The sequence below is a fragment of the Salvia hispanica genome, chromosome 6 (genome assembly GCF_023119035.1).
Source record: "Salvia hispanica cultivar TCC Black 2014 chromosome 6, UniMelb_Shisp_WGS_1.0, whole genome shotgun sequence".
NCBI lineage: Eukaryota > Viridiplantae > Streptophyta > Magnoliopsida > Lamiales > Lamiaceae > Salvia > Salvia hispanica.
The window spans coordinates 18907822-18928914 of record NC_062970.1 but is presented as its reverse complement, the minus strand read 5'-3'; the positions used below and the strand labels follow the sequence as shown (position 1 = coordinate 18928914).

General features: G+C 43.8%; 1 protein-coding gene and 1 non-coding gene across 2 annotated transcripts; one reads left to right on the top strand and one right to left on the bottom strand.

The window, feature by feature from the left end:
* Positions 1–13113: 13113 nt before the first annotated feature.
* Positions 13114–14586, bottom strand: LOC125194857. Its single transcript, XM_048093074.1, has one exon. The coding sequence runs from the start codon at positions 14584–14586 to the stop codon at positions 13114–13116; it is 1473 nt and encodes a 490-aa protein (XP_047949031.1).
* Positions 14516–14623, top strand: LOC125197596. Its single transcript, XR_007172132.1, has one exon. It is a non-coding gene; the product is annotated as a small nucleolar RNA R71 (small nucleolar RNA).
* The last annotated feature ends 6470 nt before the right edge of the window (positions 14624–21093 follow it).

Genomic DNA, 21093 nt, shown 5'->3' with positions numbered 1-21093 from the left:
AGAACGCAAATTTTGATAATAGAAATCTAAGATCTTAGTTGTGCCAGCTAATTTCCATTTCGGATCCAAGCACTTAGCAATTAAAAACACAGTTGGAATTTCACTAAAATACTTCAACCATTTTTCAATCATATAAAATAAAACACACATTAACTCACGAGATCTAGCATTTTTCATGCATGTTTTAAAACCAAGTGCTATATACATGCAATGCTCTAACACACGAACAGATGTGCAATAGTAAACACCCGATAATTCAACGGTCGCACATTTGAAAGCTTTGAACAATTGACATAAACTCATGCTTTGGTCCCAACAATTAGGCGTAAGAACTATATCACCATAGGGATTAGTTCTAAAAAAATCGCACAAAGCATCTTTATGCTCCAAAGTAGAATTGAGGCAATCATATGTAGAGTTCCATCTAGTAGACACATCCATTATAAAAGTTGTATACCTGATGTTCCTGTTACGGCAATATTTTTTCCAAGCCTTGCCAAGCTTGAAATGGATCGCTCTAACTGCATTTCTAATAGGATCAACATGCTTTTGCCATAAAGAAAGCGCATCTTGTACACATAAGTTCAAAATATGACATACACATCTTTGATGAAAATACTTACCATCGATAATCGGAGAGCACGCATCAATCAAGTCGCTAATACTTGCAGTATTAGCAGTTGCATTATCAAAAGCAATAGAAAACACCTTATTGCATAATTGATATTCATTCAAAACTTGAATAATTAAAAAAGCAATTGCATTTGCAGTGTGTGGTGTAGGAAAATCTCTAAAAGCAATTAAACGTTTGTTCAAAGACCAACTATTGTCCATAAAGTGAACCGTAATTCCCATGTATGCATGCTTTTGGAAAGCGTCAGTCCATACATCAGAGCAAATATTCACTTTGTGTCCCAAGTTACTCAAATATCGTGATAAATCTTTTTTCATTTCATAATATTGATTTTTGGTAGATCGTTGAATACTAGTTCTAGGTAGTCTTTTTGAGTTCAAATTATAACACTCTTTCATCGAATCTTCGTAATCTTGATTATCATAAATACCAAAAGGAAGATGATGCATGGCAGCAAATTTAGCCATAACTTCAGTAGTATGCTTATGATCATATCTTAAAAGAGCGGAGGACGGCGTACCTGTTTGAGACGAACCGGAGGCGGAGCCATGGGCACTCGCACTTTGGAAGTTGAGTTGGGTTTGGCTAGCGCTATGCCCATATAGTTCGGGATGAATCGTCTGCATGTGACGGATGAGAGAGCCATATCCCCCGGACTTCTTGAATTTGTATTTTTTGGTGCAGTAGTTACAATATGCCATAAAAAATATCGGCACTTCATTAGCGGAAGAAACTATTGGGACCTTTTTGAAATGTTTCACAAATATATCAGATTTATATTTAGATTTTTCTCCGCGGCCGTCTTGTGAAGGGGGGGCATTTCCTCATTTTCGTGGTCACCGTCACTGTCCTCATTATCATCGTTCAGATTAACATTAACGTCATCAATATCGTAATCATCGACCGAGATGTAATTATCAGCATCGGATTCGGCGCCAACCGCGCCATGACCACCCAATTGGGCTAGTGCAATGGCTGCAGCTGCACGACGATCTTCTTCCATCTACAAATAGTAGTATATGTACGAATTAGAATTTAGAAGATGAACATAGAAAAATCATGAACTCAAACTTATTAAGTTATGTATAAAAAAAATAATATGCAAAATATTTTATAACTTACTTGTAAGCGAACAGCCTCAGCATGGGAAACCTCTTCCAAAATTTCTCGACGAGTAGGTCGTCGTGATTTTTTCGGACGGGTAGATTGATCTTCGGCAATTCCTTTGCCCCGTCGATCACGGTCACCACCACCACGAGAAGAAGACATATTTTTTTATAGTAATGTAGTTGAACAAGTTGTAACTAATATAAAGAGCAAATTATGAAAATTGATGAACAACTTAGGTAAACAAGTAGAGAGCAAATTGAGAGAATGAGGTAGAGAATAGAGAATTGGAGATTGAGAGAGAAATCCTTGTTAACACAAGAATACGACTCAGCTAGGTTGGGAATCTTATCCTGATCAGTTGGATACACTCTTGCATTTACACACCCGACCGAAAACCTAGGCCAATCAAAATGGCGCCATTGCCGGGGATGGATGGCATTCATACCTGTTATTGTGTGTGATCTTTTCGGTGTATACATTGTTTATAATATTCCTTTCCTTTTTATTTTCAGTTTATGAGAAGTAGCTCGGCTCCTGGCCAGTGGAGACCAAGGATACTTCCCCGAGGAACGATACTCGTGACCACTCGTTCTGGCCTGTCGACAGCACTGTCCGACCTAGGCACGAGTAGCGACGAGGAGAAAGAAGATCTAGAGTACCAACTCCCAGAGCTTCCACTCCAACCAGTAAGAGCACTAGTGAGAATGGCTGACCAAGGTGAGGACGACCCAGAGCTCGCAACGCTTACTGCGCATGCTGACGGAGACCCCCACAAGCCATAGTGGTCACCCCAGGCTAGACAGCCTGTGATGTGAAACCCCACGTTATTGCAATTCTGCCAACGTACTGTGGGAAGAGTTACGAGGGACCCTACGAATTCCTAAATGAGTTCTGCAAAATCTGTAAGGCGCAGAGGCGGCCAACAGGAGCAAGCGAGGATGACTACAGACTGAAAGCCCTACCGTTTGTCCTGAAGGGAGAGGCCAACACCTGGTTTGTCCTGAAAGCCTGCCAACCGACTCCATCAATACATGGGCCGATTTCAAGTAAGCTTTCCTAGCTGAGTTCTTCCCTTCTTCAAAGACGAGTGCATTGAAGAGAAAGATATCATGTATAAGGCAAGAGTACGATGAGACCCTGAGCGAGTATTGGGAGAAATACATGAGAACAAAGGATCTGGCGAATCTGGCATCATCCGGTGGCGATTTCACACAGTTGAGAGTCAGTGAAGCCAAGAAGGTCTTACGCAAGCTGCTGAATGTGAAAAAGACGTACGACAACGCAAGGGATGGGTACAGCAGAGAAAGGGTAGCAAGTGCTTCGGCTACTGACCAGGAGGAAAGGATGGATCTAAAGATGGAGGAATTAAAGAAGGAGTTGCTGACCGCAATCAAACAGAACACTCCACCACCTCCTCCGACTGGTGGCAAGGAGGCTCAAGAACTACCATATGATCAACTAAACGACCTACCTGATGTAGAGCAAGCCAATGCCGCATGGTACTACAATTCTAGTGGGGACTGGATTCCGGGGAAGCAGAGGGATGCACCGTGGAGGGATCACCAAAACTTCCGATGGAGAGATAGAAATCAGGATCAGAACCAAAATCAAGGTCAGAATCAGCCCAACCCCCACCCGACGAAAACTTCAACCGTGGCCCAACGAATCCTGACCACCACTCTAACTTGGCAGGAAGGAACCATCAACCTCAGAACCAAAACCCTCAAAACCAGAACCCAAACCCTGTCTATGTGCCACCCCATCAGCGGAACTACCAGAACCAGTATAACCAAGGGCCTCAAAACAACAACCACAACCAAAACCAGAATCAATTCCAATCCCAAAACCAAAAATCAGTACCACCACAACCACGACCAGTACAACCCTCCTGCCCAGTATAACCAGTACCCACCGAACCAAAACCAGCAAAATTTCTCAGGCTACCATCAAAACCCACCACCCCAGTATAACCAGCACCAAGGTTCGAACCAGTTCCATCATCCAAACAGGTCGAGGAGGTCTATGGAACACATGATGGGAGAGATGCTTGCTTCGCAGCAGAACATTAAAAGCGACTTGCAGTCCAGTAATGAAACAATGCAAGGAATGCAAAGTGCTCAGAAGGAGCATAGGAAAAATATGGATATGATGAACCGGCAGTTAGCCCAACTCTTAAACTCGGTGGTCGAAATGAAAGGGAACTCAGGGAAACTCCCGTCTACTGTCCATGTACCTGAAAAGGCCAATGTGAGTAAAATCACACTGCGGTCCGGAACAGCTTATGATGGACCTCAACTCAGGAACCCTATTGGGGAGTCTAGCGGAGCAAAAGTGCTGAGCGACGCTATTTCAGTGGAAGAACTAAAGGAGCCTCTACCTCAGATGGAGGATCCGTTTTTTCTAGACGAGGAGCCTACTGAGAAAGGAAAGGAAGAAGAAACAAAGCCTAGAAATGAGAAACCTGAAGAAACAACACACACGTTGGGGCCACGAACCCAGGAAACACCAAGAGAAAATCCGAAGAGGCTTGTTGAAGAAACTAAAGGGGAGAAACCGTTTCCATATCGGTTTGTTACGAAAAGGAAGAAAGAAAACCCTGTGGATTTCATGTCAATCTTCGGGAAGCTGGATGTCACCATACCATTCCTCCAAGCCGTGAGACTGCCCCCTTTGGGGAAGTTTATAAAAGAGTTCATAGCCGGAAAAGCCCAGGAGGATGGAAAAATCATGGTGGAAGGGATAGCATCAGCTATTGTGCAGGAGAAACTACCACCCAAGAGAGCCGACCCAGGTATGTTTACTTTACCCATAACAATTGGAGATGTAAAAATCGAGCATGCAATGTGTGATTTAGGAGCATCTATCAATGTTATGCCGTTATCCATTTATAATCGGTTGAAGGGGGTAAAGTTGTCAAACACTAGGGTGTTGATCCAACTGGCTGATAGGTCATGTATAAATCCTGAGGGTGTGTTAGAAAATGTGTTGGTCAGGATACAAGACTTTACTTATCCTATTGATTTTTATGTAATCAAAATGAGTGAACCAGAAGCTAGGGAGTCTAGCGAGATATTGTTAGGAAGACCATTTTTAAGAACGGCTAAGACAATTGTAGATATGGACTGAGGGGACAATCTGCATTGACTTTAATGGTGAGAAATTTGTTTTTGACATCAATGAAGCCATGAAAAAGCCAATAGATTCTGAAAATCTATGCTATGTTGATGTTATTGACCCCCTAGTCCAAGAATTTCTTGAGACCGAATTATTGCAGGAAAAACTCCAAGCCTTGGATGTGTATGCACAGGCTGATGTGGAGGCAGCTGCATGGTGTGATCTGATCAGTAGCCGAGGGTTAACTGACGAGGAGATCGAAGGAGCAATTACGGAATTCTGTCAGAAGTCGGAACTCGCGGGAGCCGTAGGGGCTTTACTACCGGCCAGTATGGAGGAGAACTCAGATGGTGAACATGAGCAAGAAGGGGATTCTGAAAAAAACCCTCTACCTACAGGCACACTACCCCCACAAGTGGAGTTGAAGAAGTTGCCAGCAAATCTTAAGTATGCCTACCTCGGGGAGGAAGACTCGTTCCCTGTAATCATCAATAGCGGGCTAACTGAAGAACAAGAGGCAAGGCTACTAACCGTGCTGAGCAAAAACAAGAAGGCTATTGGATGGAGCCTTACGGACCTGGTGGGGATAAGTCCAGATGTCTGCATGCACCATATTCGGTTGGAGGAGGGAGCCAAGGCACATAGAGATTCGCAAAGGAAGGTGAACCCAAACATGCGAGAAGAGATACTGAAGGAGATCTTGAAGTTACTCTCTCTGGGCATTATATACTCGGTACCCGATAGTGAATGAGTCAGTCCGATCCATATGATCCCCAAGAAATCAGGAATCCAGGTGGTTAAGAATGAGAGGAATGAGCTAGTGCCCACCAGACTGGTCACTAGATGGCGAATGTGTATAGATTACCGCAAGTTGAACACTGCAACCAGGAAGGACCATTTCCCCTACCATTCATCGATCAAATGCTGGAGCGACTGGCTGGGAGGAAATACTTATGTTTTTTGGATGGGTACAGCGGCTACTTCCAAATTTACGTGAACCCCGAAGACCAGGATAAGACCACGTTCACCTGCCCATTTGGAACCTATGCGTACAGACGCATGCCCTTCGGATTATGCAACGCTGCATGATGAGCATATTCTCAGATTTGATTGAAGATTGCATAGAGATCTTCGTGGATGATTTCACGGTCTACGGAGACTCTTTCGACTCATGCTTGCAACATTTGGATGTCGTGCTGGAAAGGTGCCAAGCAAAGAGTCTGGTTTTGAATTTCGAGAAATGCCATTTTATGGTTACAGAAGGAATCGTCTTAGGGCACGTGGTGTTAGAAAGAGGAATCCAGGTGGATCAAGACAAGGTGGATGTCATATCCAAACTACCCTTCCCTACTGATCAGAAGGGAATAAGAGGTTTTCTGGGGCATGCTGGATTTTATCGAAGATTTATCAAAGATTTCGCCAAGATCGCCCAACCTCTTACCAGACTCCTCCAGAACGAGGTGGAGTTCGTTTTCGATGAGCATTGCAAGGCTACCTTTAACCTTCTCAAGGAAAAATTGATCTCTGCACCGATCATCCAAGCTCCTAACTTGGAATCACCCCTTTGAGGTGATGTGCGATGCTAGTGACTATGCCGTGGGGGCCGTACTGGGTCAGAAGATCGATGGGAAGAGGTACGTGATATTCTATACATCGCCTTGAATCAAGCCCAACGGAACTATGACACCATCGAGAAAGAGATGTTGGTTGTTGCCTATTCGTTCGAGAAGTTCAGGCAGTACCTATTAGGATCCAGAGTCATCGTCTATACTGATCATGCGGCAATTAAGTATCTCATTGCGAAGAAGGAGTCAAAGGCCCCGACTGATCAGATGGGAACTACTTTTGCAAGAATTTGATTGGGAAGTAGAAGACAAGAAGGGGGTTGAGAACAAAGTAGCGGACCATTTGAGCAGGATAGTACAAGAAGGGAACAGTGAGGATGTGCAAGATCGATTCCCGGAAGAGCAATTGTGTGAGGTGATTTTCTCCGCAAGGAAGATCGACTGGGAAGAAGTAATGAGGCTTACTGGCCAGGACGTAACAACCAAGGGCAAGGAGAAAGTAGGACAGAAACCCTGGTATGCGGACTTGGACAACTACCTAGTGACGGGAGAGCTACCAATGGTGCAAAACGTGACAAAGGCTCAGAGGATGAAGATCAAGAGTGGAGCAAAGTATTATTTCTGGGACGACCCATACTTGTGGAAGGCAAGATCCAACCAAGTTATAAGGAGATGTGTTCCTGACTGGGAGCAACGGGATGTACTAATACACTGTCACTCCTTCGCATGTGGAGGACACTTCGGACCAAGGAAAACAGCAAGAAAAGTGCTGGATAGCGGATTCTACTGGCCGACTCTAAACAGGGATGCATTGATACAATTTTTATCAACACTAAATAAACCTGCAAGTATACAGAGTATATATAGTATAGCTAAAGATTAGTACCGGATATCGAACACGGGGAAGACGAACACAAAGTGTCTATCCTCTACTAAGACTCAAATACTATCTGGAAACTTTTGGAAAACTAAAAATAATAGAAAGCATAGACCAACTAAAAGCGAATAAAACACGGAGAAAGACGATAGAGATAAGGGAATCCCAAGGATGTGTGTTCACAGTTATGGTTATACAAAATTCCAACTACAATACCCTAGCACAGTTATTACATTGATAGAACGAGTCACCTAGCTTATGCTCATGCGATACAAACGTTGATTACAAGATTAGGGTTGTCAATCCTAACACGTAACTCCAAAAAGCTCCTAAGACCCTTGAAAAGTCCTCACTCTAAATTAACAGTGCCGTTTTAAGGGAAGCTAACTGTAGTGTCTACTAAGTGGATCTAACTCGCTAGAACTCTGTCACAGTTATGAAGCAAGTTATATTAAATCATACACAATTGTGTCACTCAACCATGCAGCATCAAAATTTCTTAGGGAAGAAACAAAGTAAAAACAAAACGAATATTAAATATAAAAAGAAATTTGTATAACCAAAGTCGTTACTAACACATCCCTAGAATCTTATGAGTTTAGTTACACATAATTGAATAAGCTAAAAACATAGATTGAAGGGAAGACAATTTGAACATAAAACTAAAGCAAATAAAACCGGTAGGTTGAATCCTTGCCGTTCTTGATGTTCTTGAAATCCTTCTCCAATGCCTTGCACCAATGATGTACTCTAGGTCTTGATCTCTATGAAGTATTTTGCAAGCAGAAGTTCTCTCTTTTGATGAAGCTTGAGGTCTTACTTATAGGGGAAAGCCATTCCTTGTTGTAGAAGGAAAAAATCTCCAAAATATGGTAAATCTGGCTCAAATCTAGGGCTTCTCGGATTCGCCGCCTTTCTCTGGCGGGCCGCCGCACCTTGGCTGGCATTCGCCGCGTTGGAGTCCAGAGAGTTTGTTCCCTCGGCGGCGGACCGCCGCACGTCTTCCGGCGGTCGCCGGACGAGACTTCTCTTCCAAGAATATTTTTCCGAGGCGGACCGCTGCATTGATCTGCCCGCCGGGCGCCGGCGGTCGCCGCACACATCCGCGGCGGTCGCCGCACACATTCGCGGGCGGTCGCGCCGGTTGCCGTCTCGACTCCAGATTTCCAAACTTGGCGTTTGGCTCCCTTTTTCTCGCTCAATTATGCACATTTCTCACAAAACACGTCAAAATACCAAAATAGACAAAATATGCAAATAGTGGACGTGTAGAGTGACTTTGACATTAAAAATGGACCAAATAATGGCCTTAAAACAGTGCAAAATCCGAGCGTATCAACTCCCCCAAACTTACATTTTTGTTTGTCCTCGAACAAAACAATAAAGACACAAGAATAGACGCACGGAATGCACAAGGACTAGATATCATAATTGCCTCAAAAGATGGAAGAACAGTTTAAACATGTATTAACGCAATGAAATCAAGCAAGGCTTATTAGTGCACATTCATTACTAACTCGCGGAACACCTTGAATTCAAGCCCTCGCATGTGACAAACTTCCAAAGATGGAAAGTGTTCTCTCCCTCTCAAACTGTATAAGGATAATGTGTATATAAGCACTCAAATCATGCATCATGCAAAGTTTACCATAGGCTTGCTCAAAGTCTAATCCCTCCTCTACTAAATGTGATTAAGCTTCAAAAGTCCGAAAGGTGTTTATCTTTGGTTGTAATGTAAGCTCTTTGGTAGGTGAGGAATATTTGGCTAAAAAGTGACTTAAAAATAAAAATATCCCAAGTAGAGTAAAGATAACTCCACTTTTCTAAACCCAAGACACTATTAACACTTTATTTATTTCTCCTTCAACTAACTTTTCAATCCTTTGATTTTCTTTTCTTTTCACAACCTTTCACACATTTCTTTCTTCTTTTTTTTTCTTTTTCATTTTCTTTCTTACACATCCTTTTTTTTTTCCTAAGATCAAGGACATATTTGGAATTTTTATCAATTTCACAACTTGTACTTTTCTTTACATTAAGCACACCAATTTTTATACTTTCTCCTTATCTCTTCAATTCTTTTACAAAATAAGATAGCAAAAACTAACTAACCCAATGAATTGTCCCCATTATTTTGGCTTCCAAAGAATAGGCTTAAAGGCTCAAAATTGGCTCCAAAGGGAAAAATTTTGAAATTTTGAGAAGGTCAATATTTTGGACAAAAGTAGGCTAAGAAAAGATGGTCAATCTTCCTCCTAAATCAACTTAAACACTATGTAAACTTAGACAAGACTAGGAGCAAGTTCTAGAAACATAAACATGAATGCAGATAAATCATACAAGAATGAAATATAGGCTCAAATCCTCACAAGGTATAAATCATGATTCAAGGCGAACAAGCAATTCACTAATTATGCACCTTTTCACCAAACCATCAAATCAAAACGTTAAGCCATACTTAAACATAGATGGAATGTAATATCATTGGCAACTCGATCTAAAGTGTATCCCTAAGCATGCGTGTTTCTAAGTTCTTCATGTTAAGTTCACGACATGGATTCAAGAAAACATTTTTAGAACACAAAATTCACCTACGGGGTTTTGAAAAACAAAAACAAAAAACTTAGAACAAAAAGAAAAATCCTAACTCACGGTCCACCACTTCAAACCCCCAAACTTATTTACAACAAAGTGTAAAATAAGTTTGCAGAGTCGGTAGGGACGTGAGTGAACTACTGAAAAAAAAACGTACCTTGAAAATTCTTGCGTCGAGGCTTGACCGGGCGAAAGTTGAGAAACTTTGGAAAAATCGCGCTGGAAAAATACGCCCAGGCGGCAGCCCACCGCAGCATGTCCGGCGGTCGCCGTGCGACAACAAAATATTACAACGAGCAGGTGGCGGACCGCCGCAGCACATGCGACGGTCGCCGCGGAGAGGTCAGAGCCTGCGAAAAAATTTTCAATGCACAAATTTAAATTAAAACCAAAAATACTTAACTTAAAGCAAAAATTGTCAAGAACAAGGAAACAAATTGTCTTAAAAACATCCAAAAATGATACAAATGCTCATTTATAGTCATTGAGCTTGACTTCTTCAATCTTGAGGAGGAGGAGAGAAACGAGCATTGAGGTCGTCGAAAGCGCCAATAAGATAGGCAATATCGCCACTCATGGTTTGGCGCTCTTGTCGAGCCTCGGCGGCCATCCTTTGGAGCTCTTCAGTTTGTTGACGGTGATGCACGTCTTCTAGCCTTTGTTGCTCCCAAAATTGTTGTTCCGCCATGCGCCAATCGCCTTGAGCCGTCCATCCTTGGCGGTTGTAGGCATTCTCCCTTTGTTGCTCCGCCCATCGGGTGTCCCAAGTGTTGGACACGTTTTGCATGTAGGAGTAGATATCTCCTAGTTGGGCGGAGGTGTTTGCTTGAAACTCCTCATCGGGGTTCGGCCTTCCGGCGGCGATGTCCCTTTACTTCTTCCTCCTCTTCTTCTTCTTCTTGGCGGCGTTGGGGCGGCGGTGGCGGCGGCACTTCAATCTCTTGGGCGTGCGAGTGCTCTCCTTCTTCGGTGTAGTGATCGATAGCCTCGAAGGCGGAGTCCTCATCGGCCTCAAAAATGGGGATGCGAGCCGGGACATTCCTCTTCCTAAACTCCCCATTGACGGGGTTAGCCTCAATGACTCTCCGGTGCGCCGGGGTGTTGAACTTCCAATTAACTTGGTTTTCCCAAACGTCGACCTTAGTCAACTGCAGGATGGGAACGGGGAAGTGATCCCCCGCCACTTGTAGGAAATATCCTTGCCCCCAAAAGTCCGTCTCGGGGTTGGGGTCGAAGCAATGGAAGATTCCACAAAGATCCTCCATTGTGAGCAAGTGCCATTGGTTGCCTAGGCGGAAATCGATACTAAGCGGAAAGTTATGCCGGCGATCCTTCGTGATCTTCAACGAGCTGAGGAACTCGAGAGTATATTTCCTAAACGACGGCCATTTCCTCTTGAACATGTAACGAAGGTCGTTGCCGTCTCCAACGTTGCACAACGCCAAAAAGTCCTCCGCGATCCCCAAAGTTTGAAGAGGGAAATCGTGGGGGTACCTCGAGGGCGCCGTCTCTCGCGCCGACAACTTATTCCACATAGCCTTATGCTCGTCCGAGGCAAGGCTAACACCGTAGTTCTTCGCATTCTCGGGCTTTCCTTTTGATCCCATATTCCTACAAACGAGAAATACAACAATTAGACGGTGTACCAATAATGGGAAAATCAAAGGTTCCCCCAAACTTGCACTCTTATAGACAAAACCAACGTATCAAAATGTAAGACATGTAAGTGCAAGCTTATGTGAACAAAACTTCCTAGATGGTAGCATAGAAACATGTAGGACATAAACACCCAAACTAGGAAACACAAATCCATCCCGCAACGTGAATTCATCCCCCATGTAGAGACGTATCAACAATAGATCAATACATATCAACAATCTCTATAGGATACTAAAGTATTGCAATTTATGGAAGTAATAATAAACTCACAATGCTATGAACATGATTGCAACATAAAAACAAGTAGAAACAAGAAGGAATCACTATTCACAAAGCTTCAAAACTATCACCAAAACACAATATCACCATGGAAATCCACAAATAAGCATACACAATCATCCCCCATCATAAAATAAGAGTTTTCACTGAACAATTCATCCAAAACATGCTGAAATCCATGGAAGAAGTAGAACAAAACTAAGAAATTTAGTTAGGATGCATACCTTGTGTTGATTGAGAATTGGAGATGAAGAACTCTAAACTTGAAGAGAATTGAGAGAATTATGGTGTGGGTGTGTGAAATTGGTGATTTATAAAGGTGGTGGTTGTGTGCAAGGAAGAAATTTGAGAAGGAATGGGAGAAGGAATGGAAAGCATACCTTTTACAATTGCATTCCCGTCTCTGGACTGCGCGCGGCGGTCGCCGTATGCTGCGCAGCGGGCCGCCGCACGGGCATTTAAAACAACGGTTCATGGCGGGCCACCGCGGCCCGTTCAGCTATTTATCCGGCCCGTCCTAAGCCTGCCCTAAGCCCGACCTATCCTGCACATGTGAAAACACGTGTGGCGACCGCCGTGTTTAGTGCGGCAACCGCCACGCGTTAAATAATTTTATTAATTTATTTAAAAAAAAAAAAAAACAAAGAATGAAAATGAACAAAATAACAAAATTGGGTTGCCTCCCAACAAGTGCTTTTGTTTATAGTCGTTAGCTCGACTTGAAGTGGCCCACTAATTGGGCGGATCAGCGACCCGAGTGTTGAAAATAGGCATAGGGAGCAACTTGGTCCCTAGCTTCTTCCACCACTTGTATTTCCCCTTATTTATTTTGATAACATAAATCTCAGGGTCCTCCTTGGTTGCCTTCTTCTTCTTTTGCCTCTTTTTCTGCGGGACAGAAGTGGAGGGATTAGTATCATCCTTTTTGGGAGAACGTCTTACCTCTTTTATAGTGTAGATGGCAGATGTAGTATACTCCTCTATTTCAAAGGGGTCTTGGGGTTTGGTCAAATCTGTGACCATGACTGCCCTACACTGTTGTTCCATCTTTGCCCGCTTTGCTTCCTCAAACTTGAGCATCTCGCTTTCGATCTTATAGGTGGATTGGCTATGGTTGTTGCTAATTGTGATCTCGCCACGACCTACATCAATCAAAGCTTTGCAAGTGGCAAGAAAATCTCTCCCTAAGATTAGAGAGACGTTCTTGTCTACTTTCATGTCAAGCACAATAAAATCGGCAGGGAAAATGAAATCATCTATTTTCACTAAGACATCCTCAATCATACCAAAAGTTTTATGGTCGAGTTATCGGCCAACCTGAGTGTTACGTCTGAAGTTTTGAGTGGCCCAATGTTGAGCTTTTCGTAGTACTTCAGCGGCATGAGATTGATGGAAGATCCTAGATCGCATAGGGCCTTGTCAACCTTTCCCTCTCCAATCCGGCATCGGATAATGAATTGACCCGTATCTCTCTGCTTCACTGCCTTCTCCTTTTGGATGATCTCGCTCCAATGATGTGGTAGCTTAAGGTCGGCTTTTGTTGGCTTTCTCTTCCTCATCACCGTCTCCCTTAGTAGCTTTGCGTACCTAGGTATTTCCTGCAACGATTCAACTAAAGGAATGTTAGTATGAACTTTACAAAAAATGTTTAAAAAATGTTTGAACTGCTCTTCGAGCTTAAACTTCCTCTTTGGCTGGAAAGGTAGCACAATCCCATTGTGCCGCACGAGTCCCTGCTGAGCGGGTGCTTCTGCCTTCTCTGTGGCGGCCCGACGCGTAGTGTGTTGCGGTCCGCCGGCGGCTGGGCATACTCTATTCTGTGCTTCAGTGGCGGTCCGCTGCGTGGTGTGCGGCGGTCCGCCGGCGACTAGGCAGTCCCCAGAAAAAGTTTTCTGCTTTGCCATCCACTTTTTGTTGACTTCGTCCACTCGTGCGGCTGCCTTTGCCCTGTCCTCATCTAACTTCTTTTGGATTTGCTCCATTTGCGTGTTGATGTTGGCTATGACAGTTGAGATCGTGTTCATTCCCTGCTCGAGGTTGTTTATTCTAGCTTCGACCACTTCGATCTTGGTGTCATTAACCTTCATGTCTTGCGCGATTACCTCCAAGATCCTTGTGATCCCTTGTTCATACTTTTCCTCCTTCTTGAGTGTCTCAACTAATTCTCCTTTGCTAACATTAAATCCTGCGGGGGGTCGCAAGTAATTATTGTTAGAACAAGAGAGATTAGGATGAGGTCGGTTTCCATTATAATTATTGAAATTACCGCCCCCCTGGTTAGGGCGATAATTATTGTTGTAATTTCTATTGGGACCGCCTCCTTGCATGTAGTTGATTTCCTCCACTGTCGGGGTAGGAGTTTCGGGTTTAGAGACTGCTATAATGGAGGTTGGTGGAATCGGGTCCTTCTTCCTTGATGAATCCATTTGGTCCACCCAAACTCGAAGCTCGGCCAATTCTTTTGCAAAAGAGCTTTCCTCGGCTTCTTCAACTGCAACTATCCTTTTTAGGTTATGCCTTTCTTTCGACCACCCCCTGCTGTTGGTGGCGAATTCCTCTATCACAGCCATGGCTTCCTCACCTGACTTCCGTAAGAACCCTCCATTTGCAACTGAATCAAGCATAGCACGGATTTTCTCGTTAAACCCATTATAGAGAATTCCTACCTGATGGTCCACGGTGAAACCATGGTTAGGGCACTTTTCGGAGAAGGGCTTTGAAGCGAGCAAATGCCTCATAGAGGGGTTCGTCATGGCCTTGTATGAATTGGAAGATCTCGCTTTTGAGCTTCAAAATTGTGCCCGGTGGATAGTACTTGTCGAGGAAGGCAGCTACAATGTCCTTCCATGTGGAGACCTTTTCTCTGGGCATACATTCAAACCACTCTTTAGCAGAATCAGTTAATGAAAAGGGAAAGAGTCTTACCCTTATGGCATCGTCATCAACACCGTTCAACTTGAGAGTGTTTGAGATCTCCACAATTTGGAGAAATGGCGATTGGCATCCTCTGTAGCCCTACCTGCAAAAGGAGTTTGCTCGACCCTTTGAATAAGGGGCATGCGTAACTCGAAATTGTTAGCGTCTATACGAGGTCCTTCGGGAAAGGTTATCATATTCCCATGATTGAACATGTTCATCACGGGTTGTATTTCCTGATTCTTCTTCTCCAAAGCCTCTCGGGCTGCCCTTTCCGCATCTCTCTCATCCATCAGTAGCTTCACCATTTCCTGCAATTTCTCGATGTCTGTTCGGTCACCCATTGTTCCTGATCCTTCCTTTTTCACTTCTTATTTTCCTACGAGTTCTTTCAAGTTCCAAATTGAGCGGTTCTAGGCTGTCCTTCCCAGATCGCGTTCGCATACAAAACCTGCAAGAACCAAAAACAAAAACGAATTAGAAACTAAAATTAAAAACAGAAAGCAATTAAAATCCAAAGTAGCAAAATTGTCCGTTTGAAGATATCACTCCAAAGTGAATTGTCTTCCCCGACAACGGCGCCAAAAACTTGATCCACTTTTTATTAGCACAAAATAAACCTGCAAGTATATAGAGTATATATAGTATAGCTAAAGGTTAGTACCGGATATCGAACAAGGGGAAGACGAACACAAAGTGTCTATCCTCTACTGAGACTCAAATACTATCTGGAAAAATAAGTGGGTTTTGAAAACTTTTGGAAAACTAAAAACAATAGAAAGCATCGACCAACAAAAAGGGAATAAAACACAGAGAAAGACGATAGAGATAAGGGAATCCCAGAGATGTGTGTTCACAGTTATGATTATACAAAATTCCAACTACAATACCCTAGCACAGTTACTACTTTGATAGAACGAGTTACCTAGCTTATGCTCATGCGATACAAACGTTGATTACAAGATTAAGGTTGTCAATCCTAACACGTAACTCCAAAAAGATCCTAAGACCCTTGAAAAGTCCTCACTCTCAATTAACAGTGTCGTATTAAGGGAAGCTAACTGTAGCATCTACTAAGTGGATCTAACTCGCTAGAACTCTGTCACAGTTATGAAGCAAGTTATATTAAATCATACATAATTGTGTCACTCAACCATGCAGCATAAAAATTACTTAGGGAAGAAACAAAGTAAAAACAAAACGGATATTAAATAGAAAAAAGAATTTGTATAACCAAAGTCGTTACTAACACATCCCTAGAATCCTATGAGTTTAGTTACACATAAATGAATAAGCTAAAAACATAGATTGAAGGGAAGACAATTTGAACATAAAACTAAAGCAAATAAAATCGGTAGGTTGAATCCTTGCCGTTCTTGATGTTCTTGAAATCCTTCTCCAACGCCTTGCACCAATGATGTACTCTAGGTCTTGATCTCTATGAAGTATTTTGCAAGCAGAAGTTCTCTCTTTTTGATGAAGCTTGGGGTTCTTACTTATAGGGGAAAGCCATTCCTTGTTGTAGAAGGAAAAGATCTCCAAAATATGGTAAATCTGGGCGCAAATCTAGGGCTTCTCGAATTTGCCACCTTTCTCCGGCGGGCCGCCGCACCTTGGCCGGCGTCGCCGCGTTAGAGTCCGTGAGAGTCTCTGTTCCCTCGGGCGGCGGACCGCCGCACGTCTTTCGGCGGTCGTCGGACGAGACTTCTCTTCCAAGCACATTTTTCCGAGGCGGATCGCTGCAGATTGATCTGCCCGCGGGCGCCGGCGGTCGCCGCACACATCCGCGGTGGTCGCCGGTCGCCGTCCTCCGACTCCAGATTTCCAGACTTGGCGTTTTGGCTCCCTTTTTCGGCTCAATTATGCACATTTCTCATAAAACACGTCAAAATACCAAAATGGACAAAATATGCAAATAATGGACGTGTAGAGTGACTTTGTCATTAAAAATGGACCAAATAATGGCCTTAAAACAGTGCAAAATCCAAGCGTATCATGCATATGAGTTCTGCAAAGGTTGTGACCGTTGCCAACTGACCGGTGGAATCTCCGCAAGGGATGAAATGCCGCAAGTTCCAGTGATTGTTTGTGAAGTGTTCGATATATGGGGCATGGAATTCATGGGTCATTTTCCCTCATCTTATGGGAATTTCTACATCCTGGTGGCAGTCGACTATGTATCAAAGTGGATAGAAGCCAAAGCCACGAGCACTTGTGAATCCAAAGAAGTTACTAAGTTCATCAAGAGTCATATATTCAGCCGATTTGGGATACCAAGGGCAATCATATCCGATCAAGGAACTCACTTTTGCAACCGTACAGTCGAAGCCTTGATGAAAAAGTACGGGGTTCATCACCGCCTATCTAGTCCTTACCACCGTCAAGCCAACAGGCAAGCGGAGATCTCAAACAGAGAGATAAAAAGCATCTTGGAGAAGACAGTCAACCCCTCTAGAAAGGATTGGAGCACAAGATTGGAAGATGCTCTGTAGGCGTATCGAACAGCCTACAAAACGCCTATAGGGATGTCCCCATACCGCATCGTTTTTGGGAAGATGTGCCACTTACTAGTGAGAATTGAGCACCGAGCGTACTGGGCAGTTCAGCAAGTTAACATGGATGCTAAAGCCTGTGAGGAGGAAAGGTAGCTGCAACTATAGGAGTTGGAAGAACTCAGATTGGAGTCATTTGACTCAGCCATGTGGTACAAGGAGAAAATGAAGATGTGGCACGACAAAAATCTGAGAACCAAGGATCTCCAAGTTGGTCAGAAAGTACTACTCTTCCAATCGAGACTGAAGTTAATGTCTGGGAAACTCAAGTCAAAATAGGCAAGACCTTACATATATTTTTTTTTTCATAAATGCCTTCTCGGCGGAGGGTTAAGTAGGCCCCTCATCCCGTCTATATCATCTCAAAAGATTATTACAAAATCGATGCAAACCCAAAAGTGGAATGCCCGAGCCAAAACCAACTATTACAATCTTGAAACAAACAACCAAAAACACCAAAAAAAAAACTATCAAGAAAACCTAAAATTAGGCATGCCAATTTGTTCAAGTCTCACTAAGGCTCTTACTCTAGCCGGGGCTGACCTCCCCGTGAATCTCTTTGATTCCATGGTCTCTCTTCCCATGGACGCCAAAAGGTCCTCCGGTTTATTACCCTCCCTCCGAATGTGTGTTATCTTCCAAGTAAAGCCCTTTAGCTCAGCTTTAATATTAGCCATGATGTGTCTCATTTCTGCCGGTCCAAGCTGCCCTTTATCCAAAGCTGTGCATAGAATTTCTGCATCCATTTCCAACCATAAATATCTGCCCTAGCTTCTTGCCATTAGAATTCCTTCCCACAGCGCCAGCATCTCAGCCTCTAGCCCGAAATTTGCAGCAAGCGGAGTGCAGAACGCTTCGACTAACTCACCCAGATTGTTCTGCAACAGACCTCCCCCCCTGCCCTGTTCCTCAGCCTGTCAAAAGACCCATCCGAGTTCAGTTTAATCCATGGCAGGTCCGGAGGCCTCCACTGAACCTTCTCTGCCCGTCTGACCTTTCCCCTAACCGGCTGATCTCCCATGAATTCCACTTTCGGAGCACAACCCTCCCACTGTTGAGGTCCAAGATGACCTGCTAACACCAGGTTTCTCAAATGCATTCTCACCCTGTGGCAAACATTCTCCAGCCTAAACGATGTCTCACGATGCACACACCCATTCCTCTCTGTCCATAAGTACCAAAGAATCAGACAAGGAATGAGTGTACCAATGTGATGCTTGGTTCTATTTCCCGAGTGAAGCTGCCACCATCTCAGCCTCATTTCTAAATTATGTCCAGGCCAGCTGAAAGACGGAGTTTGCGGGAACCAACTCTCAAAATGGTTCCAAACTCCCATGGCTGCCTCCCCATTCACAAATAAATGGAGTCCTGACTCAGAGCTCGGATTTGCACAGCAGCAGCACTTAGACGCCATCAGCACGCCCCTCCATTGCACCTTCTCATCCACCGGAATTCGATTAGCCAGCAGCCGCCAAAGGAATACCGAGATAATGGGATTGAGGTCCTTGCTCCATATAATTTTAAAGACCTCCCTTTCCTCACCTTTGTGTCGAACCTACTCCCAAGCCGAAGCTAACGAGAAGTTTCCATGAGGGGTCAAGGTCCATCTTAGGCAGGACCTTACATTATCACTGCACTACGTGCTAATGGAGCGGTTGAGATTTCAGGGAGTATCCCTAACTCTGAACCTTTTGTCGTAAATGGGCATAGGTTGAAAATATATAGGGAAAATGAAGAGATGTGTGTGGTGGAAGAAATTCCACTATACTTTAATAGCGTCTAATGGCCAGTAGAAAAGGGGTTTGGAGTTCCACCTGGCCAACATTATATAATTTTTGCTTATTGACCAGGTAGAATTTCAAATACCCTTAATGATGATGTAAATATTATGAATATTTAGTAATTTAACTTAAGTTAAGTAGGAAAATATCAAAAATACGAAAAAGATTTTCGGATCTTATATATTAATTTGGAGTCCGTACTGACCACGAGGATACCACTTGGGTGAAACTCTGAATTATACTCCCTCCGTCCCAATAAATATGAAACATTTACTTTTCGGCACATGATTTTATGTAGTGTTGTTTTGTGAGTTAAAGAATAGAGAGTAAAGTAAGAGAGAGGGAAAAGTAGAGATAAAGTTATTTCTATTTTAAGAAACGTTTCATTTTTAATGGGACAACCCAAAAAGGAAAACGTTTCATTTCTAATGGTACAGAGGGAGTATTTAAGAGTCCTTTTATTGCTTTATTTCTATTCTTAGCTAATTGAGAGGGAGATATAGAGTGAAATTTGAATTTTGGTGCGTGGTGCAGCTTTGCAGGCGAGTGCAATGACTGGGAGGGCACGTGGAGCAGAGACGTGACAGGGGACATCCAATAAGCTGCAAGAACGCCCAACCGCCTCCCACCCGAAGCGTCGCGACCTGGTAACCGTCTGCAACCGGTCAAAACCCTCAACTGCCCACCCCACTATAAAATACCCCACCGTCTATTCCCCTTCACTTTACAAACCCTTACCTGCATTCTCTCACCCAAAGCAACCACCACCCCACTTCGAAAACCACCATCCCCACTCCGAAAACCACCGTGAACCACTACCGGAAACAGAGAACAGCCACCGATACAAACCATGGCAAAGAAAAAAGCAACCAGCAACCCAACATCTACCACCGGCGACAACCCCCAAGAAGTCCGAGTGACAGCGGAAACGCGGCCACTGAGTCCACAACAATCGCAGCCAACGCCGACGCCACAAATTCCGGCGATGGTTCATTTTGACGCATTGGCGGTGTATCTACGGCAGCAAGACCCGAACAAAGATTGGACAGCGACCCTGGCCGGATTTAGCCTGGCCGGAGGAATGCCGGTGATACCGAACCCTACTCCAACTGCTACCACCATGAACCCACCCATCACCACCCCAGATACCTCAAATCCCACATCCGAAAAGACATCTCCAACAACAACTGCACCGTCAGCACCCTTTAACCCTTCTCCCGAACACCAACAAACAGAGCCACTCGACGTCAGCCCACTTTCCGCCTATCAAGATCCCAACTGGGGGGAAACAGAGGAAAGGGAGAGCGAAGGGAAGGTAAGCGAAGGCGAGAAGGATAGAACAGAGGAGACAACGACTACTGAACCCAGAACCGAAGAAGCAGAGAGAAGGGAGATAGATCTGAACGAAATGGCCAAGAGGCAAGGGTTATTGACTGATGATGAATTCCAGTCGGTTTTAGGCGGGGGAGATAGGATAGTGGTAAACCCTGAAGGGGTGGCTGAGGTACTGGACCTCACATCCCAAGCAGTAGGAGAAGGTGAAATAACCATGGGAGCAGATGAGTCAGAGGGGGTAGTCCACCAGCTAGTGTAGGAAATGAGAGAAGGACAAACCGAAGAAGCGAAACAAACTGAAGAGGAGAGGCAGGAACCAGAGACATACCAGTCAGTGGAAACGAAGGAAACAAAAGTAGTGATGCACTTTTTATTAGCACTAAATAAACCTGCAAGTATACAGAGTATATATAGTATAGCTAAAGGTTAGTACCGGATATCGAACACGTGGAAGGCAAACACAAAGTGTCTATCCTCTACTAAGACTCAATTACTATCTGGAAAAACAAGTAGGTTTTGAAAACTTTTGGAAAACTAAAAACGAATAAAAAGCATAGACCAACTAAAAGCAAATAAAACAAAGAGAAAGACAATAGAAATAAGGGAATCCCAGGGATGTGTGTTCACAGTTATGGTTATACAAAATTCCAACTACAATACCCTAGCACAGTTTTTA

What these genes read in the sequence shown, in the direction of transcription:
- LOC125194857 (XM_048093074.1), bottom strand. Translation starts at nt 14,586, where the DNA reads ATGACGAACCCCTCTATGAGGCATTTGCTCGCTTCAAAGCCCTTCTCC.